We start from the raw sequence: 23827 nt of genomic DNA, 5'->3' as shown, positions 1-23827 counted from the left end.
GTTTAAGGAAAGCCACCAACATGAAAGACAGAGAGCAAAACAGAGATAATGCAAGGCATAGAAGAAATATTTAAACATTTTTTAAACACTTAGTCAATTATACCTCAACTGAAAAAAAAATACTACAGTTAATATCCTACAGAAAAGAAAATACTACATCCATAAAACAACAATATGTGTTGGGGGTCCCCAAGCTTACAGATCAAGGCCTCCAAAATTTAAAAGGAAGATAATTTGCAACCTACACTTTTGCACCTGCCCAAATTATCAACCAAGTTTAAAGTAGAATAAAGATATTTTCAGACTTTCAGGTACTCAGAAATGAACCTCCTCCTCTCCTTTTCTTAGGATGCTATTGGAGTACATGCTCCAACAAAGCTAGAGGGTAAAACAAGAAAGTAAGATATGAGATTCAACACGGGAAAGAGGCAAAGGGAATGATACAGTGATACAATGAGAGCTGCCTGGCAGACCTAGACAACAATCAATCCAGATTAAAGCAGTTCCTCCATCAATCTTCTCACCTTCCCATGTCAGCAGATGGCATGACCATCTACCTACCCACTCACTCAAGCTAAAAAAGAAGTCATTCTTGATTCTCTCTCAAAACCCAAATTTGGGCTTCCCTGGTGGCGCAGTGGTTGAGAGTCCTCCTGCCGATGCAGGGGACACGGGTTCATGCCCCGGTCCGGGAAGATCCCACATGCCACGGAGCAGCTGGGCCCGTGAGCCATGGCCGCTGGGCCTGCGCGTATGGAGCGCCTGTGCTTTGCAACGGGAGAGGCCACAGCAGTGAGAGGCCCGCGTACAAAAAAAAAAAAAAAAAACCCAACTTTAACATACTCATCATTTTACCTTCTAAGCAGCTTATAAATACATTCACTTCTTTCCATCTCCATTGCCACCACCATATTCCAAGACTCCACCATCTCTCACCTGGTCTACTGTAATGGACAGCTAACTAGTCTACCTTATACTGCACAAGCCATTTTCCATATAACAACCAGTGCTTTTTTTTTAATATAAATAAGATCATGTCACTCTGCTTAAAATCCTTCAATAGCTTCCCATTCCACCCAGAATAAAATCCAAGTCCCCAAATATGGCCCACCGGGCTCTGTATAATCTGGCCCCTGACTATCTTTAGAATCTCATTTCCCTCTCACACTCCCTCTCTATAGTCCAACCACAGTGGCCTTGCAGATCCTTGAACATGGGAAGCTTTCTCCTGCCTTTGAACATGGTATTCCCTTTTCACAGCAAATTCCCCAGCTCTTCGTTGAATTATCCTCATCTTTCATGATTCACCTTTAAATGTCATTTCCTCATAGAGAGCTTTTCTAACCATCAATTCTCAACTAGCCCCTCACCAGGTCAGTTTCCCTTCATTTCCTTTCCTCCATGAGTTAAAAAGAGGGGGTTTTGTTCAATGAATTACAGTACAACATAATAGAACAGTATGCAACCATTTAAATGAAGTTATTGAGACTTCCCTGGTGGTCCAGTGGTTAGGACTCAGCACGTTCACTGCCATGGCCCAGGGTTCAATCCCTGGTCAGGTTACTAAGATCCCACATGCCACGTGTCATGGCCAAAAAAATATATAATAAAGTAAATGAGGTTATCAAAAAATATTTAGGATATATGGTTAAGCAAGACAAGTTCTAAGTATTAGAATAAGATGGATGAGGAGAAATTTTTCTACCAGCTATCATGACACACTACAAAGTTGTAATGGTTAATACAGTGGGAACTGGCACAGGACAAGGAGGCTGACTGACCAGGACAGAAAGCCTAGAAACAGATCCATGAGTGATGTAAACTTGACTTAACAAGAGAGGTAGTATTGCAGAGCCACAGGCAAAGGATGACCTTTTCAATAAATGATGCTGGGACAACCAATTATCCATTGGGGGAAAAAACTATACTCCTATCTCACAATATATTTTACAGAAAAAATAAATTCCTATTTAAAGACCAAAAAAGGAAAACTTTAGGGCTTCCCTTGGTGGCGCAGTGGTTGAGAGTCCGCCTGCCAATGCAGGGCACACGGGTTCGTGCCCCGGTCCGGGAGGATCCCACATGCCGCGGAACGGCTGGGCCCGTGAGCCACGGCCGCTGAGCCTGCGCGTCCGGAGCCTGTGCTCTGCAATGGGAGAGGCCACAACAGTGAGAGGCCCGTGTACCACAAAAAAAAAAAAAAAAAAAGGAAAACTTTAAAATTCTTAGAGAAAAATATATTACTTTTGTGTAGGACAGAATTTCCTGAAGTGGTCCCTTTCTCTCTCTTACAAATACACACACACACACACACACACACACACACACACAGGCACAAATCTAAAAAGGAAAATATTGATGAATCTGACTTCATTAAATTAAAACTTCTGGACATCAACAGCACCAAATTAAGAACATAAGCCACAGACTAAATGCAGATATTTGTAATATATGTAACTGCCTAAAGATTAGTATCCAAAATACGTAAATAATATTTTAAGATCAATAAAAATATATATAAACAATCCACTTAAAAGACAGGCAGGGCTTTCCTGGTGGCGCAGTAGTTGAGAATCCACCTGCCAATGCAGGGGACACAGGTTCGCTCCCTAGTCAAGGAAGATACCACATGCCACGAAGCAACTAAGCCCGCGCGCCACAACTACTGAGCCTGCGCTCTAGAGCCCGCGAGCCACAACTACTGAGCCTGCATGCCACAACTACTGAAGCCCGCACTCCTAGAGCCTGTGCTCCGCAACAAGAGAAGCCACCACAATGAGAAGCCCACGCACCACAACGAAGAGTAGCCCCCCATCGCCGCAACTAGAGAAAGCCCACATGCAGCAATGAAGACCCAATGCAGCCAAAAACAAATAAAATTTTTTTTAAAAAAGAGTATAAAAAAATTAATTAATTAAACAAGAATCCTGGCCTTAATACTGACAGCCTAGCAACGGAGTTTAGAAACACACATAATCTTACATAAGGTAGAAAGATTTACTTGCCATAAGAGAAATAAAGATGAATTGCGATTAAAAAACAAACAAACAAAACTTACTTTGCATAGATTCTTGCCTATCTATTCCTTCTGTGAGTCAGACCTAGAATATAGATACTCTGGTACCTCATCTCTTCAAGGGCAAGTAGCTATATATAGTAACAAGACCGGTTCTTATGACCTCTAAAAATCAGTCTCCTCATTTTATACCTTCCGTGTACACTGTGTCCTACAGGGCATGCGCCATTTGAGTTAATAGAAATTCCCAATGTTAATCCCAATTCTCATAACTTAGTGCTGCTGATCTAAAAGAAAGGGAAATGCCAAAAGTGACACACCAAAAGAAAACAATTCTCTTCTCTAACTCTGCCATTGTTTTGCTATAGAAACTTGAGGAATTCACACTTTGGTTGACGGAAGGACTGAGGAAAGAATTGTTAATGAGCTTCGAAAGAACTTTCATGAATCTTTCAGCCAAGTACTACATAAAAGGCATCAATAATGCTCTAGATTAATAAGGCTTTTCACATCATTTTATGTGTAGCAGCTTCGTTAATGTAGGTAGAGGTATTTTTATTCTTTTTTTAAATTGAAAGAAAGTAAATTCCATAAATACTACATGTCATTAAACACTGTTTCAAATATTTTTCACAGAGCTAGTCCAGACACAGCCAGGTTTAGTGGATTCACTTCAAATTGATCATCAGATCCACTATTTGCATTTAAACACTCAACTAAACATTCAGGATTTGGGAAGCACCGAAAAGGGAGTCTAGAAAAAGTAAAGTGACCTTATGTTGATGAATCCAACTGTTCTCTCAGAATACCAATAAAAGAGTAGGAAGTTCAGGTTTACATGTTTATATCATCTTACATAAACCAGTCCCCAGTCCTCTGGCCATCAGTCCCCTCTCATGTCTTCAATACCTCTGAAAAGAATGTTTGTGACAAACTAAAGAAAAAAGACCTCTTTGCGTGTCCTAGCCATTCAAGCCAGTAAACATCCCTGGTACACAGATGTGTTTTTTTTAAATGACAACTTTAATGAGATATAATTCACAAACTATAAAATTCACCCTTATAGGTGAATAAATCCGTCATTTTTTGGTATATATACAGAGTTGTGTAACCATCACCACTAACTAATTTTAGAACATTTTCATCACCCCAAAAGGAAACCCCAGGCCTGCTGATTAATTAAATTGAAGGTAATACCAGATCTTTTAAAAAGCAGCCTACCATTCCAATAAAATGTCCAACTAACCTAGTCTTCTCTAACTTACTACCTTATATCAAGGTCTTCAGCTTAGTCTGAAAATAGCAAGATTTGCAGAAGGCAAAAACAAAAGAGCTTAAAAAACAAAAGCTAAAAGAATCAAGAATGTAATGTTTCTAGTAAGAAAATGCTCAAAAACTGATAGGGATATGCTCAAAAGCCAACTTGACAGGGCTCTCAGTGACAAAGACTAGAACAACTGAGCCAAAAAAATAAATGAATATAGTATTTGGATTATAACCAAAAGAATAAAATAAATACCTAAAATTTCATACTGACATAAATAAATAACAGAATAAATAAATAATTGGGGGTGGGAAGGAATAGTGCTTCTTTACAGAATTCAAATTACTAAATGTGGGAGGAATAGGGACATTAAAAATCACCCTTATACAAGAACCACAGTAACAATTATTGCAGGCAAGAACAATTAATGGATGCTGAAATTAATGGACAAAAGTATGATGAGAACCAGAACATCTGCACAGTCTCAAAATGTCACTCCACAAGACACTTACGAATTACAAAGGGAAAGTCAGTTAACTTTACAGTAGAGAAACCTGGTACACACAATCTTAACCAAGTGGTCAAAGTTAATATACCAATAACTAGACTTATGAACATCATGTACTCCCTGATTTGATGCACTGAAAATGGTTCAACAGCTCTTCTGTAGTATTCTTGGGTGGAAAAATAAGGTGTTTCTCACTCTAATATAGGGAAGACATTAGGCAAACCTGTACTGAGCAACATTTTACAAAGTAACTAACCAGTGCTACCTTTAAAAGCTTCAAAATCATGAAAGACAAAGAAAGACAGGAACTGTCACAGGTAAATGCAATTTGTATCCTGGATTGGATCCTGGACCAAAAAAGGACATTAATGGGAAAACTGGCAAAATTCAAATAAGGTTTACAGAGTAATTATCAGCATGTAATGATGCTAATTTTCTGTAGCATTTTTGTAACTTTTCTTTAAGTAAATGTATTTCAAAATAAAAAGTTGGGTTTGTTTGTTTTTTTAATTGGGGTATAGTTGTTTTACAATGTTGTGTTAGTTTCTACTGTACAGAGAAGTGGAGTTCCCCGTGCTATATAGCAGGTTCTTAGTAGTTATCTATTTTATACATATTAGTATATATATGTCAATCCCAATCTCCCAGTTCATCCCACTCCCCACCCCCCGCTTTCCCCCCTTGGAAAAAGTTGGGACTTTAATGCAACATTTCTGGCCTGAGATATTACTGTTTCAACTCAGTTGTGAAAAATGCCTCACTTTTGGCTAGCTATTATAATCTTCCTATTAGGAGAGACTATCAAATAATGTCAGATTCACAATCTCAAATCCCAACTCTTACAGTGCATACTGAATTGCAGAAGACACAGCGAGAAAACAAGTCCATGATGAAAAACACACTTGCTAAAAACCGCACGGCACGCTGTTAACAAAGAGATATGCCTTTAAAAAAAAAAAAGAACATTCTGATCATAAAGCGATGGCCCACAGCACAGCTAAAACAACATGAAACATAAAATGTCAAGAACTGGACAAAACCAGTCAACACGTGATAAGGTCATGACTTGATGAATTTCTGCGGTGTTCAATTTTTACAAGCCTGGTGAGAAAGGTTTGCTATTAGCTAAAGCTTGGATTGGTTCTGGTACATACCCTGATTTCAAGTCAGTTATCCTCAAACAGTTTGTAGCATCCAGTCCCACTTTCCCATTGCGGACCACGCTAGATATGAATGGGGAGAGCATTGGAGAAATTCGGTTCAAGGCCACTTCCGGAGACATTTTAACTTGACTTGCAAATCACCACTGAAAGGAGAAGGAAAGAATGATGATCAGAATATCCAAAGGAACGAGATATAACAAGCTTCCTGGAAACTAGCACAGCACACAGAAGTGTCTCTTGCATGATACCTTATTTCCTGTCTTAGAGCAGCCTCTTCAAATGACCCCCTGGAAGAACCTATCTCCCTACTGCTCACCTACTCGGGACGCAGACTTTTCAGGAGCAGCAGCAACCCCTGAAATCCAATTTCCTCCCCCTTTCCAAAGCCAATTTCTACGTTGCCTCACTGTACTTAAAAGCTGTCCCACTCTATCTTACAATTGGCAGGTCCTACTTTAGTTGAAGCCTCAAGAAGTCTTCACTGACAATCCTCTTCCGCATCACACAAAATGCACACACCACTAGGTTAGGAATCCCTCCCTCTGTGTCCCCACAAAGAGTAAGAACGTGATTGATAAAACTACGTAAAATTCTAGAAGAAGCATATCCTACTTGCAATTGTTACTTACTAGAAATTATTTACTTCTGCTATACCTCCCTTAATTACTTCCCCTCCACAGTGTATTATAATTACCTGCTTAGTGATCTCTCCCCTGCAGAACTGTCTTTTTTTTTTTTTAATAAATTTATTTAGGCTGCGTTGGGTCTTGGTTGCTGCGTCCGGGCTTTCTCTAGTGGCGGGGAGAGGGGGCTACCCTTTGTTGTGGTGCAGGGGATTCTCATTGCAGTGGTTTCGCTTATTGCGGAGCATGGGCTCTAGAGTGCAGGCTCTGTAGTTGTGGTGCACGGGCTTAGTTGCTCCGCAGCATGTGGGATCTTCCTGGACCAGGGCTTGAACCCATGTCCCCTGCATTGGCAGGAGGATTCTTAACCACTGCGCCATTAGGGAATTCACCTGCAAAACTATCTTGAATCCCTAGTGTTTAACAAAAGTACCTGGCACACACTAAGCACCCAATAAACATCTTTTACTAACTATGTGAATAAGGAGACAAAAGCTAGAGAAATGTTTAGGTATGAAGAGAAGACATTATGCCCTCAAAAAATCTGGTAGAAGATAGCATATCTGAGATGTGGCAAAAATCTACTTAACAATTAAATCATGAAAGCACACACCTATCCAGATATTAAGCAGCACAAACTAACATGGATCTAAAAGTTTTTGACTTTAAGGCACTAAGAAGTTCTTAGACTTGAAAATACAAAAGTAAAACCAATAAATCATCTCTAAATTACTTGGAAACCCACGGGGCTGGAGGAGGGAGTACCTGAATTCCTCTTAATAGATTTCTAAATGAAAGCCTCCACTTTCAGAGGTGAATAAGTCAATTTAAATGATCATTTTCTTCCTCGACCTGAAAGGATAATCCCACATCAAAAGCAAATTAATTTCCTGCAAGTTACAATTACAGGTAAATGATGTTCTCGTTCTAGTTTTCATATATTATGCCATATGAGGCTTTACAGCTCCCTGCTAAACGTTGAAAACTAGTACCTGTTTTAATCACTTCAGAGTAGTAATAAAGGGCAGGACTGCAGTAATCTTTCAAAAAATAATAACACTGTGACCCTACATAGTGATGACACCCAGAAGTACCTCTGAAGCAGAAAAAGCTTTATACTTTAGTACTCAAATCATCCTTTCTGCAAATATAAAACGACCTCCTCTTCCGACCACTTAACAGATGATCTTCCTCCACCATTCCAATATTTCATCACAAAATAAGAATAAACATCTAATGCACTGTATTCAGTCATCAAAATCATGTATATTTTCATAACACTTTATCACTTATAAAGAGCTTCCATATACATTAGTGCCGTGGACCTTCACAACTCTAGACAGTAAGGCATATATTAGAATTCCCATTTTACAGATGATATGGATAACTTTTATAATTTGTCTTTTAATAGTATACTAGACCATATTATCACTTTGAAGTCTATTTTTTTCCTATTCTGCAACATTTCCACTTTTATTTCTACCCACTGATGTCACAGTTCTTGAAAGGATGCTTATCTAGATCATATGCAAAACAGAAATACTCATCTTGGAAAAAGCAAAAGGACCTTACCTACATTACAAAATTATTCTTCCATGTATTTCCCCACAATACCTATTATTATTTGACCTCTCATTTCTATGAAAAAGGGAAACAGAACCAACACATTCTGAAAATCTACTGAGTATCAAGCACTATATTATACACCTCTATCTGTAATTTCTACCTTGTTCTCTGATTAGTATTATTGTTCCCATTTCACAGATAAGAAAACTAACACTCGGCAAGACTAAGTAACTTGTTCAAAGTCACAAACCTAGCAAGCAGAGGATCGGAATTCAAATTCAGATCTCTCTCAAAGTCCACTATACTCATCTTCTTCTCAAATAAACATAACTTCAATCACCAAAGAGAAAAGCATCACAGTGAATTTATGTTTCTTTTAACACATACATCTAGCAAAATGAACAAAAAGTCATGAATTTAAACTAATGGTTGCTTGACAACTAGAAAAAATTAGACTACTCTTGGCCTACTGCTGAAGCTGGCCTGAGTGATTCACTAGGCAAATGCTAAAGGGAACAAACCTGCTCCAGAAACCAAACTATACTTCAGGTGACAACACCCCATCCAATTCAGCAACTCTCATGACCTTAGAATGACACCTGAAGGAATGAATTTGTCTTTGTTTCCAGAACAGCCATAATACTATCTTTTGACAGTGCAAGATTTCATGCAGCATTAAAATGTTTCAACCGTAGCTGTTGTGACTTCTCTGAGGGAAAAAAAAAAAAAACCTGACTCCAAAATCAGAGGTCACCAAACAGCCAAAAATGATGGCTCTTTGGCTTTTGAGCCAGGGACACGGATGAGAGATCACCCCCAAGTAGTAGCTTTTACACATCAAAGCACAATAATAGATCCCAGATAGTCAAAATTTTACGGTGGCCAGCCTCCCTTGAATGCTAGTTGTGCATTTTCTATTTCCTGATTTTGACGTATAACATACACAAGGAAAATGCAGAAATACAATTTTTACAGGGGTCTGCTGCCTCAAGATAGGGTCACCTGAGGTCCTCTGATGGGTAGTCTGGGGAATACAAAGACGTCCAAAGCATCGCCTAGTTTCTTGCAATTAAGATGGGATGACAAACACGGAAATATGTGCCCAGCTAACGTCATGGAACGGAAAGGGGTGGCGTCCTGCTGCGTCACGTCGACGTCATACAGCGCACGAGGGAAGTTACACTGGGGAAGCAATTTCTCCAAGGGGCAAAATTCAAGAAAAACAAGTCGGCTCAAACCCAAAGAATGACCACCCCGCTCTAAAAGGGAACAACTAAAAGGGGACGCTCTTCCTTCCCCCAAATTGTATGATTCCCTCATCAGGCGGGAAGGAGGGAGTCTGAGCTTATTCAGGGACCAGGGGGCGGGCTAAGTGTGGGGAGAGCAGCCTCTGGCCTTGGGGGCTCGTTCTTGAGGGGACGAGCGTCATGGGGATGAGCAGGGCATCTTTGGAACAGGGGCCTTCTCTATAGGAAGAGAAGGCGAGCCCTGGGCATATTTAAACCACGGTCCTCAGCGCCACCTGTGCGACTCGGGATCCAACCTCCCCGCACCAGCCCCAGTCCAGGTACCTGGAACTTAGTCCGATCGGTAACCGGCGACTACGTGGGGGTACAGGTTACCCGAGCGCGCCCCCGACCGACGCACCAACCTGCGCGCGCACCGCGGGCCAGATGCGTGCGCGTCCCCGGACGTCCCGCCCCGCCCCGTCCCCTCTGCGGCCCAGGAGCCGGGCGGCGTGCGCGTCCCCGGCCGCGGCAGGCCGGGCGCTCGGAAGGGCGTCCCTGCAGTGCCTGAAAGTTCCTTCCTCCGCGCCTGCCTCGTGCGCGGCTAGCTGCGCAGAGCGTGGAACGATTAGGAGGGCTGTGTAACGAGATGCTGTGCAGGGAGACAATTCCTGGGAGAACTGGGGGCAGTAGGTGGGCGGGGTTATTTCGGGCATCCAGGTGGGCGACCCTCGTGGGCGTCCGGAAGGCCCGCGTCGTTAGGGAGCGTGGGAGCTGGGTCTCTGGTTACGGTGTCGGGCAAAGGTTAAAGGGCAGTCTCCAGGTGGGAGAGCGCCGACTTTGCGCAATGGCCGCGTCTGGGAAGCCCGGGAGGCAGTGGCAGGAGAAGGTGGCGGCGGCGGCGGCGGTGGTGGTGGTGGGCTCCTGCATGACCGACCTGGTCAGGTTAGTCCGGGGCCCTCACGCAGAGTCTGCGGCTGGAGCGAAGGGCGGACTGCGCTCTCGCTTCTCACTGCTTTGGCACTGGGGCTTTGGGGATGTTGACTTGTGGTGTGAGCTCCAGGTTTCCCCAGCCCGCAGCGTGCCTCGATAGGGTAGAAGAGGCAGGGTTTGAGTTTGTATACGTAACTGCTAGATGAGGGAACGGAAAGGCCGGGCTGTAGGGAAAGCTCTAGTGAAAGCTCTAGTGTAACTAGTAGCGCCTCCAAAGACCTGCTCCTGTTTTCTTGACCAGGCTGCTGAACTCTCCTCTGGCTAGCCGAGTGACTTTGGCCACGTCATTTTACCCCCGAGAATGTGCCCGCCTCACAGCGTTGTTTTGAAAACTGAATGAACTAAAGTGTTTTGAGCTATAATATTATCCAGATTGGGTATTATTCGTGTGAACGTGTATAAAATGAGTGGAGCAGAGGTCAGAATTTTAGGCGGTCATCTTTCACCGTATTGATTGTTGGCTTTCCCACATTTCATCTTTACCGCATACTTTTCACTATTAGAGTAACCATAGGTTACCTATGGCAAACCAAGTGTGAGTCAAAATAAAAACCCGTAAAGCACAATATTTACAACAATTTTTAAAAAGTGATCAAATAAAATATGCTAGATGAAAATAGTTGAGTTAGGTCAGTGAGATTGGATGAAGAGATCTTCCCAATTTATCTTTTTTTTAATGAAAATGGCTTTTTTGATTGTAAAAGCAATGTTTATTATAAAGAAAAAAAAACATATCCCAAGAAATCCTACCATTCAGGTTGCTTCAGTTTAATTTTTTGGTGAGTGGCATTTTAGATATAATGCTATTTTTATATTATAAAAATAAAAAATGATCATACTACAGTAAGACTTTATCTGTCCTGCAACCTTGCTTTTCCAAAGGATAGCCGAGAACCTGGAAATATTAAATAAAAAGGCCTTGGGACAATCAGAATAAGTCAACAAATCCCTGCACTAAACCACCTGTGTTTTACTTAGAAAATAGTTTTAGGGCCTTCACATAACCAACTTAATCTTACATTGCTTAAAATGTTTATAAACTAGGTTATCACATTTCCAGACCAAGATTAGAAAGGTGGAAATTAGAAAGGGGGAGAGACTGCAAGGGGCAGGTATAGTAATCACCAAAAACTTGGAAGTGAGGAGAGTGTATCAACAAACAACAAAAGAGTTTTAAATGCCAAGAGCCTGGGGGAATTCCCTGGCGGTCCAGGTCCAGTGTTTTAGGACTATTCGCTTCCACTGATGCGGGCCCAGGTTCAGTCCTTGATCAGCGAACTAAGATCCCACAGGTGTGCAAGTGTGGCCAAAAAAAAAAAAAAAAAAAAAAAACACCAAGAGCCTTTTTTTTTCCGCAAATATTTGAGCTACACTGTGCCAAGATAGATGTGCTTCCTTTAGTGACAGAACATAAAGTCCAATCTAGTTCTGGATATTTGGTGAAGAGGCCTACACATCTTTCTGTAGAGCTAGAGTCAGCAAACCTTTCTTCAAAGAGCCAGATAGTAATTATTTTAGGCTTTCTGGGCCACATTTGGTCTAGGTCACATATTCTTTTTTATTTTATTTTCTTAACAGGTACAGAATGTGAAAACTATGCCTTACAAAATCAGCCTGCAGGCCATAGTTTGCTGACTGCTGTCTAGAGCATCACTGTCTGACAGCTCCCTATAGTAATTGATGTTACTAGCGATGACTGTTTTCAAGAAAAGGGAATGTGGTTATCGTTAAATTTTATATACAAATGGGGCACGTGTTTTATTTTAGAAATAGTTCCATCAAATATACTTAAAATTTAGTTACATAAAGGAATAAACCTTCCGATATCTAAAATAATTCATTCCTTAGAAAATTCATCTAGCTAAAATTTTACCATAATTCTATACATGAAGTATAGAAGAGAAAGAAAGCTAAATAATTTTCCCATGCACCCTACCTTAATAAGAATGCCAGGGTTAGAATTCAGAGCCACCTTCTTGTTAAACTAAGTCAGAGCTTTCTGTGAAGCTTGACCATCACACATTAACAATAATTATAGTACTTTCTAAGATGAATACTCTTCAAACTTTGGGGAGGGCAGGGTCTCAAATGCCCATGTTAGCATCTGTCAGGATTTAAAAGCTTATTTCAGAGCTAGAGGAATTTAGAGATTATTTATAATCTCTAAATCTCTTCAGTTTATAGATGAGTAAAGTGAGGTCCAGAGAAGAAACTCTTACATTGTGGATAACCTTTCTTTTTTTTTTATAATAAATTTATTTTATTTATTTATTTTTGGCTGCATTGGGTCTTTGTCGCTGTGCAGGTTTTCTCTAGTTGGGGTGAGCAGGGGCTACTCTTTGTAGCGGTGCGCGGGCTTCTCATTGCAGTGGCTTCTCTTGTTGTGGAGCACAGGCTCTAGGCATGTGGGCTTCATTAGTTGTGGCTCGCGGGCTCTAGAGCACAGGCTCAGTAGTTGTGGCTCACGGGCTTAGTTGCTCTGTGGCATGTGGGATCTTCCCGGACCAGGGCTCAAACCTGTGTCCCCTGCATTGGCAGGTGGATTCTTAACCACTGCGCCACCAGGGAAGTCCCTGGATAACCTTTCTAATTTCTCTTCTCTTGCCATTTTCTTTCCTTTATAAGATATCCAGGTTTCTACACTTCACATGAGTCACTATTAAAACTTTTATTCCCCTATAGATTCTCTCCCACGACTTTGCTAACAAACTTTTCATGACTTCTTTTCTGATTACTTCTGCCTCTGAAGATCTTTACAAAATACCTGAGTATAGGATTTTTATTTAAGAGCCTGCTTCTATGATAAACTTGGGTCCAACTTCACTGGTTATGGTACATATCATGATTGTATTATTTTTCTATTGCTTCTGTAACAAATTACCACAAACTTAATGGCTTAAACAATACAAATTGAATACTTATAATTCTGCAAGTCAGAAGTCTGACACAAGTCTCACTGGGCTAAAATCAAGTTGTAGGACTGTGTTCCTTTCTGGAGGCTCCAAAGGAAATCTTTTTCTTGCCTTTTCTAGCTTCTAGAGGCTGCTCACATTCTAGCTCATGGCCTCTTCCTCCATGTTCAAAGCCAGCAATGGCATAACTCTGACACTCACTCTTCTGCCTCCCTCTTCTACATTTTAAGAACCCTTGTGATTTCATTGCGCCCAAATGGATAATTCAGGATAATCTCGTTATTTTAAGGTATCTTATTAGCAGCCTTTATTCCCCCCTTGCCATGTAACATTACGTATTCACAAGTTCTGGGGATTAGGATGTGAACATCTTTGAGGCAGGGTTGGTCTGGGGGTGGGGCGTAATTCTGCATACCACAGTGATTAAAGTCAAAAAATCTTACAATACTTAGAGCTTAGAGAATCACTGAAGCCTAGCAGTCCATCCTCCACATTTTACAGAGAGGTTAAATGACTCACCCCAAATCATACAGCCAGTTAGTGGGAACCCAGGTTTCTCATTCTTTTTTTTTGTCCTTCGGTATGCAGGCCTCTCACTGTTGTGGCCTCTCCTGTTTGCGGAGCACAGGCTCCGGATGTGCAGGCTCAGCGGCCATGGCTCACAGGCCCAGCCGCTCCACGGCATGTGGGATCTTCCCGGACCGGGGCACGAACCCGTGTCCCCTGCATTGGCAGGCGGACTCTCAACCACTGTGCCACCAGGGAAGCCCCTCAACCTTTATCTTTCCATTATATCATTGTACCTCTAACTCTGGCTCATATTTATTGCCCTTTTCATGTACAATTCATTTAAGGGCATATAGTCTGTGCATTCATTAAGTGTTTACTTTGTAAGCTGGCAAGGAATAACAACTTTATAATGTTCAAGGAATAACAACTTTATAATGTTCAGGTCTAAAGATAGTATCGTCATTACTGTTCCTTACTTCCTATCTAAGTTTAACCATAACCAGCCTGGACACCCATGCCTATACTGTAAAATCACTTCAGAAATAAAACTACTTCAGTAACTTAGCCCTCTTGGATGGCATCCAAGTCCAACTCACTTTATATATTACATTACTGTGTGCCAGACACTGCTAATTCAATCAATGAGCAACTTTTTTCATTTCTAATTTCAGTCCACTATGAATAGTAAGCTCTATGTACTAATAACTTAAAAATCATTAGCTCATCCAACATGACAAACAATGAACATTATTTAATACCCACCTGTATTTATCATTATTCTCTTCCTCCTTGAACAATCATCTCTGAAGTTCCACATTGCAGAGATAAGAGAAATCAAGTCTGTTCTTGTGGAAAATTAAGTCAAAGTTCCTCCAAAGACAGATTCCCATGAGAACCTAACAACAGATGAAACTTTTTAGACGTTAGGCTCATAGACCTTGGTTAATCATGCTTTCACTAATCTTTATTTCTTATGACGTGTGTCACCCATTTTAAAAATTATTCAGCAAATATTTATTGATTTTGTACCATGTGCCTCTGGACTTCCCAAGGTGCAGAGGATACAGCAATGAAAAACACAGCAAAAAATCCTTGCCTCATGGAGCTTACATTCTAGTGGAAGAGACAGTATCAGTTAGAAATAAGTAAAATACATTCTCTGTTAGATAAATGCTGAGGAGGAGGATAAAGCATGAAAGGGGGATGAAAGTAGTAATTTTAGATCATTGGCCACAGAAAGCCTCACTGAGAAGGTGATTTGAGTAAAGACCTAAAGGAAGAATGGAAGCAAGCCATACAGAGAACCAGAAGAAGAGCATATGCAAAGGCCCTGAGGCAGGAGCAGACCTCTTATTATCAGTGAACTACAAGGAGTCCAGTGTAGCTGAAGAAGAAAATAAGGGAGAGGGGAGGGCAATTGATGGTTAAAGGACATTGGGTCCTACCCTGGGTGAAATGAAAGGCCAGTGGAGGGTTTGAGCAGACAAGTGACATAATATGACCCACAAGGGCACAAACAGGGAGACCAGGTCAGAGTTAATTACAGTAATCCAGGCAAGAAATGATGGTAGCTTGAAAACAGTGCAAGTGGGGAGAAGTGGGCATTTTCTGATTATATTTTGAGGGTAGAGCTGACAGGATTTGCTGAGGAGTACGAGATAGGTCAAGGATTACCCCAAGTTCTATGCCCTCTGCAAGTGGAAGGGGAAGTTGATGTGTGCTGAGATGTAGAAGATTGTGACAGAGCAAGTTGCGTAGGGAGAGGGCAGTATCAGGAGCTCAGGCTGGACGTGTGAGATTTGAGATGCCTGTTAGACATCCAGCTGAAGGGGTCAAGAAGACAGTTAGATATATGAGTTTGGAGTTCAGAGGAGAGATCTAGCTGGAGATATGAATTTGAGAGTCATCAGTGTATAGATGGTATTTAAAGCCATGAGACAGGATGAGATCACTGAGGTCTGCGCTCCGAGGGCACTCCAACATTGAGAGGATCCATTTTACATAATTTATCTCTTGTCTTCCATCTCTCTGTACCCCTAAAACTTGTTTTGAGACAAGCTTAATACAAACCCATGTTTACATTTCCATGGCAATAGACTATGATGTCAACTAAAACCCTGTGTTATCCTTTTACATGCTCCAATTAAAAGTGATGGCTGGAGAGGTAAGGCTCATGTTCAACCAAGCATCTAAATTTAATCCTTGGCAAGTCAGGAAATGATTGCTTAATTCTCAAAAGATTTTAATTGGAAGGTGGCATAAGTGAATTTAGAAGCTTTTCGATCCAAAGTGGATGAAATGTTGGACCTAGATTACTTAAAAAAAAAAAAAAAAGGCCAAAATTTTATACTGTACCTAGAAAAGGTTACATGTGTTTGACATATTACGGTACCCTCTAACCTGCCTTCCACCAGAAGCTTCTTGACTTGTCAAATTTAGAACAGAAAAATCTCTTTGCAGTTACTTTTTCAGGAAAGTAAAAGCCAGAGGAATGTTGGTCTAAGAAGTATCGTGCGTTCCCAATAGTAGAATCCTTCAGTATTCTTTCTGCCCCTTAAATTGGTCTTCAAAATTGCTTATCAGTTACCAATCAATCTTTAAATTAATGTTTCATTAAACATGTTTCTGTCAACTGAATTCCCTAAATTCAAATGAAATCATTCATGGGAAATTTGCTAATTTTGGTCCCTTCAAAGAAAATATATGTTAAAAGGTAAATTACGTATGACAAAGAAAGAGCACCTATTGTTTGGTATTACTAAGCAGTCCCTTTTGCAATCCATTACTTGGCCAGCTCTTCGTACCCTAGTATCTGCATTCTAGGGAGAGCAAGGTGAAGTGGGCTTTTGTGATGAACGTTGCTCCAGTATTTTGATTACTTGTACGTAATACTGAAATACTGAGAGCATGCTAAGTGCTAGGGATACTGCAATTAGTATAACATGGTCATTGCTCTTGAGGAATTTATACTCCAAAGAAGGCAGACGCAAAGATAGATCATTGTAGTATGGTGTGCTAAGTACCTGCAGATTCTGTGGAAGAACAGGGGAAAGTTCCTGGATAAGATGCCTCCTGAGCCAAGTCTTGAAAAATAAGCAGGTGCTAATCCAGGGGAAAAAAAAGAAGAAGAATTAGATAGACCTAGAGGGCATTATGCTAAGTGGAATAAGTCAGACAAATCCTGTTTGAGATCACTTATATGTGGGATCTTAAAAAAAATGTATTTCATTTAAAAACTAAGCTCATAGATACAAAGAACAGATGGGTGGTTGCCAGAGGTAGGGGTGGGGGTGAGTGAAACGGGTAGGGGATCAAAAGGAACAAACTCCCAGTTATAAAATAAATAGGTGACAGGGATGTAATGTACAACAGCGTGACTATAGTTAACAATACAGTATTGCTAAGAGAGTAGATTTTTAAAGTTTTCATTTAAAAAAATTGAGAGAAAGTTGATTGTCAAAGAAAGTAGCATAGAATGATTTAAAGACCATGGCAGTGGAATCCTAAGTCCAGAATTCAGATTTAGGCTCATCTGCCTAACAGCTGTGTACATTTTGATAAGCCATTACTTTTTTGAGTTCTCACTTCCTTCCTAAGACAGAAATGATGATAATGCCTATCCTGACCCGTCTTACAAATGTATTGTGAAGCTCAAATACAATATAATCAGTTCTTGATTATTCATGATGATGGGAATGTGAAAGAAGCATGAGCACTAAAAACCAGACATAGTAGGTAAATTAACGTTTTTAATAACTGATTCCAGAATACATTATTTTTGTGTGTTGATTTAGCCTTCTGATCATATTTTGCTTACAATAAAATTAATTCCATTTATAGTTCTTTTACCTACACCAGCGGACGGCAGGAAGAACTAGCCTAGAGATAATTACAATGTGGTGACAGGAGTCATTTTGAAATTTAAAATTTACTATAATTAACTGGCAAAATAGAAAATAAAATCTTGGTTTATAGTTATTTGACACTGTCATGCTTTGCTTGTCTTCTTCAATGAATTAAAACATTTTTCATCAGGAACTTTGATAAATGTCTCCGCAATTCTTTCTGCTCCTTTCTTTCTGCATCCTGATTGTCCCACATACCTTTATGCCACCCTGTAGTTGTCCAGTCCCCACTCGCTAATCCCCCATACGCATACATATATGTATTTCTCCTGCCCTCTCCTCTTGCACCTTGTAGTTCCAAAATTGGCTCACTCAGCACCTCCCTATCCAAGCTTTTATTCTTTCTCCAGGACTTTTCTCAGCTGGGAGTAAGGAGGTATATATATATGTATAATTATTCAAAAAGACTAGTTGACATTAGATGGCGTTTTAGTTTTTATATTTTTAATACTTTGACCTGTATGCCTCTGGTACCTTCTGTACTCAGTCCTCTATCCCACATTGGAAGACTGAAGAGAGATGTGAGCCTGTTTTGTCCCTGTTATTCTGACCACATTTGTTTAATAACCATTCTATTTGGGCTACAGTCATACATAGCACTTTTGCCCTGCTCTCACCTCATTGTATGATTTATTTTTTAATGTGGAGCCGTATGCTTATTTGCTTTTTTTTTTTTTTTTTTGGTTGTACTGGGTCTTAGTTGCAGCAGGTAGGCTCCTTAGTTGTGGCAGGTGGGCACCTTAGTTGCAGCTCACCAGCTCTTTAGTTGTGGCATGTGAACCCTTAGTTACGGCATGCATGTGGGATCTAATTCCCTGACCAGGGATAGAACCTGGGCCCCCTACATTGGGAGCACGGAGTCTTAACCACTGTGCCACCAAGGAAGTCCCTGTATGATTTATTATGTATGTGGGATTCTGTCATCCCAACTAAGTGTCTTTTAAGGTGTAGAACATTCATTCAAAAATATTTACTTCTGACCATATTAGAATAACTAGTGTAAGACTTACCTTCCCACCATAAACAACAAGAAAATGGGACAAAACATATGAAGCAACTGTTTCTGATACTGGACAACAGTAGTGTTATCCAGAAGAGAAAGGAAACAAACAAGGTAAGTCCTGGAGGCACGTTACTGACCATCGCACAGAGAGGAGGAACTCAAGGGAAGCATGGCAGCATCAGTGAGTTGAGAAAACTGAGTTCGTAACTTAGGAAGACTACGGTGGCTAGGATTTATGGGAACATATACTGGAAGAGAAGGAGCTAATCAGGGGAAGGTCCAGAAATCTGTAAAGGAGTCTCCTTGAGTCTGTTGCTAAATGCTAAATGGACATACATAGAAACTCCACAAAGCTGGGCAACTACTGGAGAGCTCTGAGCTGAGCATGTCCCAGAAATTGTACAGGAATGGGAGGTGTTGAGTTCTGTCCAGCCAGAGACATTGTTGAACCCCTGGAGCATTCAGTGGAGATCCAAGAAGGATCACAATTTAGTTAGAAGGGGTAAACTTGCCCTAAAGTAAAGGTACTCTAAACTCACTGTAACAACTCTCAAAAACATTCCTCAAAGGATCAAACAGATCCACAAATTAACTGCCTGAAGAAGTTCAACCCTTTGGAAAAATACAATAGAATTAAGACACCCGATGTAACATTTGCAATGTTTCGCATTAAATCAAAAGTCATTAGACATGCAAAGAATCAAGAAAATGTTATCCCTAACTGAGGGAAAAAAAAGTCAAAACCAACACAGAAATGACAGGGATGATGGAATTCACAGAAAGGAATTTTAGAAGAGCCCTTGTAAATATGCTCAGTGATTTAAAGAAGAACTTGAACATAATGAGGAGAAAAGTGGAAGACGTATAAAAGAACCAAATAGAGATTTAAGAAATGAAAGGTGCAGTATTTGAAATGAAAAATTCATTTGATGGGCTTATCAGCAGAGTAGACATTAGAGAAGAAAGGATCACTGTACTTGAAGACAGGGAATAGAGATTATCTAAATTGAAGCGTAGAGGAAAAAATTGACTGAGCAAAATGCACAGAGCCTCTGTGATATGAGACAAGCAGTCTATCATGTGTAAATGGAATCTAAGAAGAAAAAAAGAGTGGGAGAGGCACAAAAACTATTTGAAGAAACAATGGCTGAATTTTTTTCAAATGTTATGAAAAATATAAACACATAGATCTAAGAATTTCAATGAACCCCAAGTAGGATAAACATAATGTAAACCATAGCAAAGCACACTGTAATCAAATTCCTGCAAACCAATTAGAAACTCTTAAAAGCAACCCGAGGGAAAAATACATATTACATAAGGGGAGAAAAGATTGACTGCAGACCTATTATTAGAAACAATGCAATCCAGAAAAAAATGAAATCTTTAAAGTACTGGAAAAATAAATTGTCAACATAAAATTCTATATCCTTCAAATATGTTGGGGAAATAAAGACATGAAAACAATAGCCAAGAGAATTTATTACTAGAAACTTGCACTACAATAAATAAACCCTAGATCAGTCACTTATAAAAAATAGAAAAAAAGAGGTGGAGTTAATAACACATCAGTAGTGAAGAAGAAATGGAATACAATTAATCCAAAAGAAGCTAGGGCAAGAGGAAAGAAATAAGTGAGTGTTGTAACGTTGGGCAATGATATTGCTATGAAGAAGATTGTTGGGGTGCGATGCTCCATGAATGTTTTCACATTTGTGAATGATCATGACTTCCTGAGAAAGAAGGTTGGCACTTGGATTAAAGAATGTTTGAACAGCAAACAAACTGTACAAATCAGAGATCTCTGGAGAGATTTAGAGACTTTTTCTTTGGATACATTTATTTACATTCTAGGGACTGTAAACCTAAAGACCTCCCCCTCCTTTCCCCTAAGCGGATTTGTTTACATTACAGAGCAAAAGTCAGTAGGTCATATTCTTCTCCCCTCCCTCCCTCCCTCTCTCTGCCCCACCCCACCCGAGAGGGGAGGAAGAGCAGCAGCTGTGTCAGATGTCCTACATCAACTCCCAAAATTCATGATTTAAAGATTTCTCTCATCATGTCACCCCACAGGGGATTGGGACATGGAGAACTAACACAATTAAGAGTAATCAAAAGGCTGGATCTGATCCAAAATCCTAGTGTTATTTGTCAGAATGAATGAATGAATACTTTACAAAAATTCAATTAGGAAGGGGGTATCTCACCTGTAAGGTGGTCTGGGAAGGCCTCTCCAAGGAGGTAACATTTGAACAGAGATGTGAATGAAAAGCCATGTAAGACCACAACGTGGGAGAAAAGCATAACATGCTTGGCTTTACTGGCTCTCCCAATGCCTAGCACACTTTCTCACACATAAGCAAAATTTAAATAAATAAGGGTCAAGTATATGACACTCTGAAAGGCTGGCCACTTCTGACTAGAGTATTGTTTATCTATTCTATAAATTCAAGAGTAGCTGCATCTTCAGACAAAATGACGTTTTAGCCACAGGCTTGTTAGCTAGACAAAGATATGAGTTAGAAATCAAAATCAGTTAAGAACCAGCTAAAGCATAATTCATGTTTCATTTCCTTAAATAAATCATACGTGTATATATGCAAATTTAGGGTTAGGCACCGCAAAATGAAGTTTTAGCTGCAAGGCTAAGTTCTTTTTACAGAGGTAGAAATAGGTATCACTAGCTTGGTTTGGGAATTACCCCATGCTTGTAAATGTGACATACACAAATGCTGGGAAGAATAGATATGGTTGAAAAATACAGGCAGTAGGAGTAATAAATGAGCATAATGAATGTTAACTGGGTGATCACTAATGGTACAATCCCCTGTTAACAGGGGTGTACAGTGTCAGAAGCTTACAGCCAGAAGAGGAAAGGATGGAATTCAAAAGCCAAAAAGCAGCATATTCCTTGACTTTTGGCTGGAGCCAGTATCAGTGTAACCTCTTTGGTCAAAACGCTTCTTATCCCTGTTTCACCAGGTCATTCCTTCCTTTGATATGAATCATCTCTGAGAATCTGTAACAGGCACATCATTGTCAAGAAGTTAAAAGCAATTGATAAGTTGTTCTGGTAACACCTGTCAGTGAAATAACTCAGAGTACAAAACCCAGGCATTTAAGGAGTTGACAAGTATTATTAAACCTGTTTTGCAAGAGAAGAAGCTGGTTCAAAGAGGGAAAAGCTGTCAAAGGTAATGCAGTCTGTAAGTGGCTCAGGCCTCCTTCCTCATACAACCAAACTCTAACTGCATGACCTCTCATGGCCCAGAAGACTGGGAGGCCACCTGAACATTTATCAGTGCTTCCTTCTGTCCAACTTTAAAATATCATGACATTTTAAAGTTACGAATTTGTTTTAAATTCAAATATATTTCTTATGACTGGTTTTCTCCTTCATTCAGAAATTTACACTATTTAAAAATTTTAAATGGTAGCAACAGTATATTTCTACCAGTACTGCTACCCCTTTTATTTTTTTTCCTTTGAGCACTTAATTGGTCTGTCTTTGACACCCTACTAAGAGCTCATGTTTGAATTGGGAAGAATTATGATGATGCTTTCATACAGCGGATGGTGCTTTGTGCAGGTCCTTTCCTCAACCTGACCTTAACTTCATGATTTTAATAAAGAAAAAAAGATAGAAAAACCTAATTCAAAGTAAATTAGGATCTATAATTCAGAAATGCTTCTGCCTATTTGTAACTAATGTTCCAGTTGCTCTCCACTTCACTTTCCACTCTTCAGTTCATTCACTTTTAAAAAATAATAAATCAGCAATAAACTGTCTTTCAACAGAAAGCAGGGCAATAAGACAAAGGCTTGAGTGCACATCCTCTGTGCTGGACTGTAATCCAGGGAGCGAGAGTGAGGGCCAGGGAAAGTGAAGCCAGGAAGCAGAAGAGCTTATACCAAGATACTTGATGTGTTTAACAGGTTGCTCTGTCCTTCAGAACAGCCAGAAACAGAAACAGAAATCTTGGAGTGGGGAGAGGATGGCCCTGGGCAAGGCTCTATTAGGCTGCACCTGCAAGAAGCCAGCCGGAGGCAACTGGCGGCTAGAAAAAGATGCGGCGAGGCCAGATGAATCTGAAGTAGTAACAAGTGGCTTCCCATGAAACACAAAGATATTCTTGTTGAATATAGTAGGTCCCCTACATACGAAACTTCAAGTTGTGAACTTGCCGAGATGCGAACGTGCGTTCCATCAACGTCAGGCATGAGTTAAATTGCAGCTTACCCTCCGTCTCCTATTGCTGATGATCCTACCATCTCCCACCTCCTCTCCCTCCTCCAGTCAGTAACTCTTCTTGCCTGTTCACTCAGTTCCAGCCCCTGTATGCCAGCTGTTGTACTGTACTACCATACTTTTCAAGGTACTGGACCGTGAGATTAAAATGTTTTATTTTTTGTGTTTGCTTGTTTTTTATGTATTATTTGTATGAAAAGTATTGTAAACCTATTATTACAGTGCAGTACTATATAGCCGATTGTGTTAGTTGGGTACCTAAGCTAACTTTGTTGGACTTAACGAACAAATTGGACTTACGAATGCGTTCTCGGAATGGAACTCGTTCGTAAGTAGGGGACTTACTGTACTTCCGTGCACTTTTGCCCCCCACTCCCATCCTTCTCATGGGTATCTGTCATTAACATTTCATTTCCTATGCATTTATAGATCATATGAGAACATGTATCTTTTTCCTTTTAAGAAACATGAATCAGGGCTTCCCTGGTGGTGCAGTGGTTGAGAGTCCGCCTGCCGATGCAGGGGACACAGGTTCGTGCCCCGGTCCGGGAAGATCCCACAGGCCGTGGAGCAGCTGGGCCCGTGAGCCATGGCCGCTGGGCCTGCGTGTCCAGCGCCTATGCCCCACAACAGGAGAGGCCACAATAGTGAGAGGCCCGCGTACCGCAGAAAAAAAAAGAGAAACATGAATCAGGTCATACTAATCTTATTCTGTGACATATTTTTTTCACTCATGTGTTATTAGCATCACAGTTAGGTTTTATCTCATTGTCAGCAAGCTTATTTTGCCCTTAGGAGGTTCATTGGAAAACACTGATTTAACATTTGTTGAATTAATGTGTGAATGAAGGAATGATAGTATGAGTTCTAGTTACAGTTCTTGCTTATA

General features: G+C 40.4%; 2 protein-coding genes across 11 annotated transcripts in view; one reads left to right on the top strand and one right to left on the bottom strand.

Moving 5' to 3' along the window:
- The window catches only part of BABAM2 (BRISC and BRCA1 A complex member 2), a 451346-nt gene extending 441402 nt beyond the window's left edge, over positions 1 to 9944 (bottom strand). For 4 of the 8 annotated variants that reach the window (XR_004352840.1, XM_032652849.1, XM_032652848.1 and 1 more), the window contains exons 1-2: positions 9712 to 9840; positions 5943 to 6094 (exon numbers count right to left, since the gene is read on the bottom strand). Coding sequence is in view for 7 of the 8 variants with exons in the window: in XM_032652849.1 (XP_032508740.1) it covers positions 5943 to 6070 (128 nt within the window). In the remaining variant the exon portion in view is untranslated. Of the gene's footprint in view, positions 1 to 5942; positions 6095 to 6645; positions 6774 to 9113; positions 9237 to 9711 lie in introns of those variants that run through there. The other 4 variants (XM_032652850.1, XM_032652844.1, XM_032652845.1 and 1 more) reach the window with 4 other exon arrangements.
- A 138-nt stretch (positions 9945 to 10082) lies between these two features.
- The window catches only part of RBKS (ribokinase), a 74130-nt gene continuing 60385 nt past the window's right edge, over positions 10083 to 23827 (top strand). For all 3 annotated transcript variants that reach the window (XM_032652854.1, XM_032652856.1, XM_032652855.1), the window contains exon 1: positions 10083 to 10311. In XM_032652854.1, the coding sequence (XP_032508745.1) occupies positions 10214 to 10311 (98 nt within the window). In that variant the 5' untranslated portion in view covers positions 10083 to 10213. The remainder of the gene's footprint in view (positions 10312 to 23827) is intronic.

This window comes from Phocoena sinus, chromosome 13 (assembly GCF_008692025.1).
Source record: "Phocoena sinus isolate mPhoSin1 chromosome 13, mPhoSin1.pri, whole genome shotgun sequence".
Taxonomy (NCBI): domain Eukaryota; kingdom Metazoa; phylum Chordata; class Mammalia; order Artiodactyla; family Phocoenidae; genus Phocoena; species Phocoena sinus.
The sequence above is the reverse complement of the archived record's forward strand: the minus strand, read 5'-3'. Positions and strand labels throughout refer to the sequence as shown.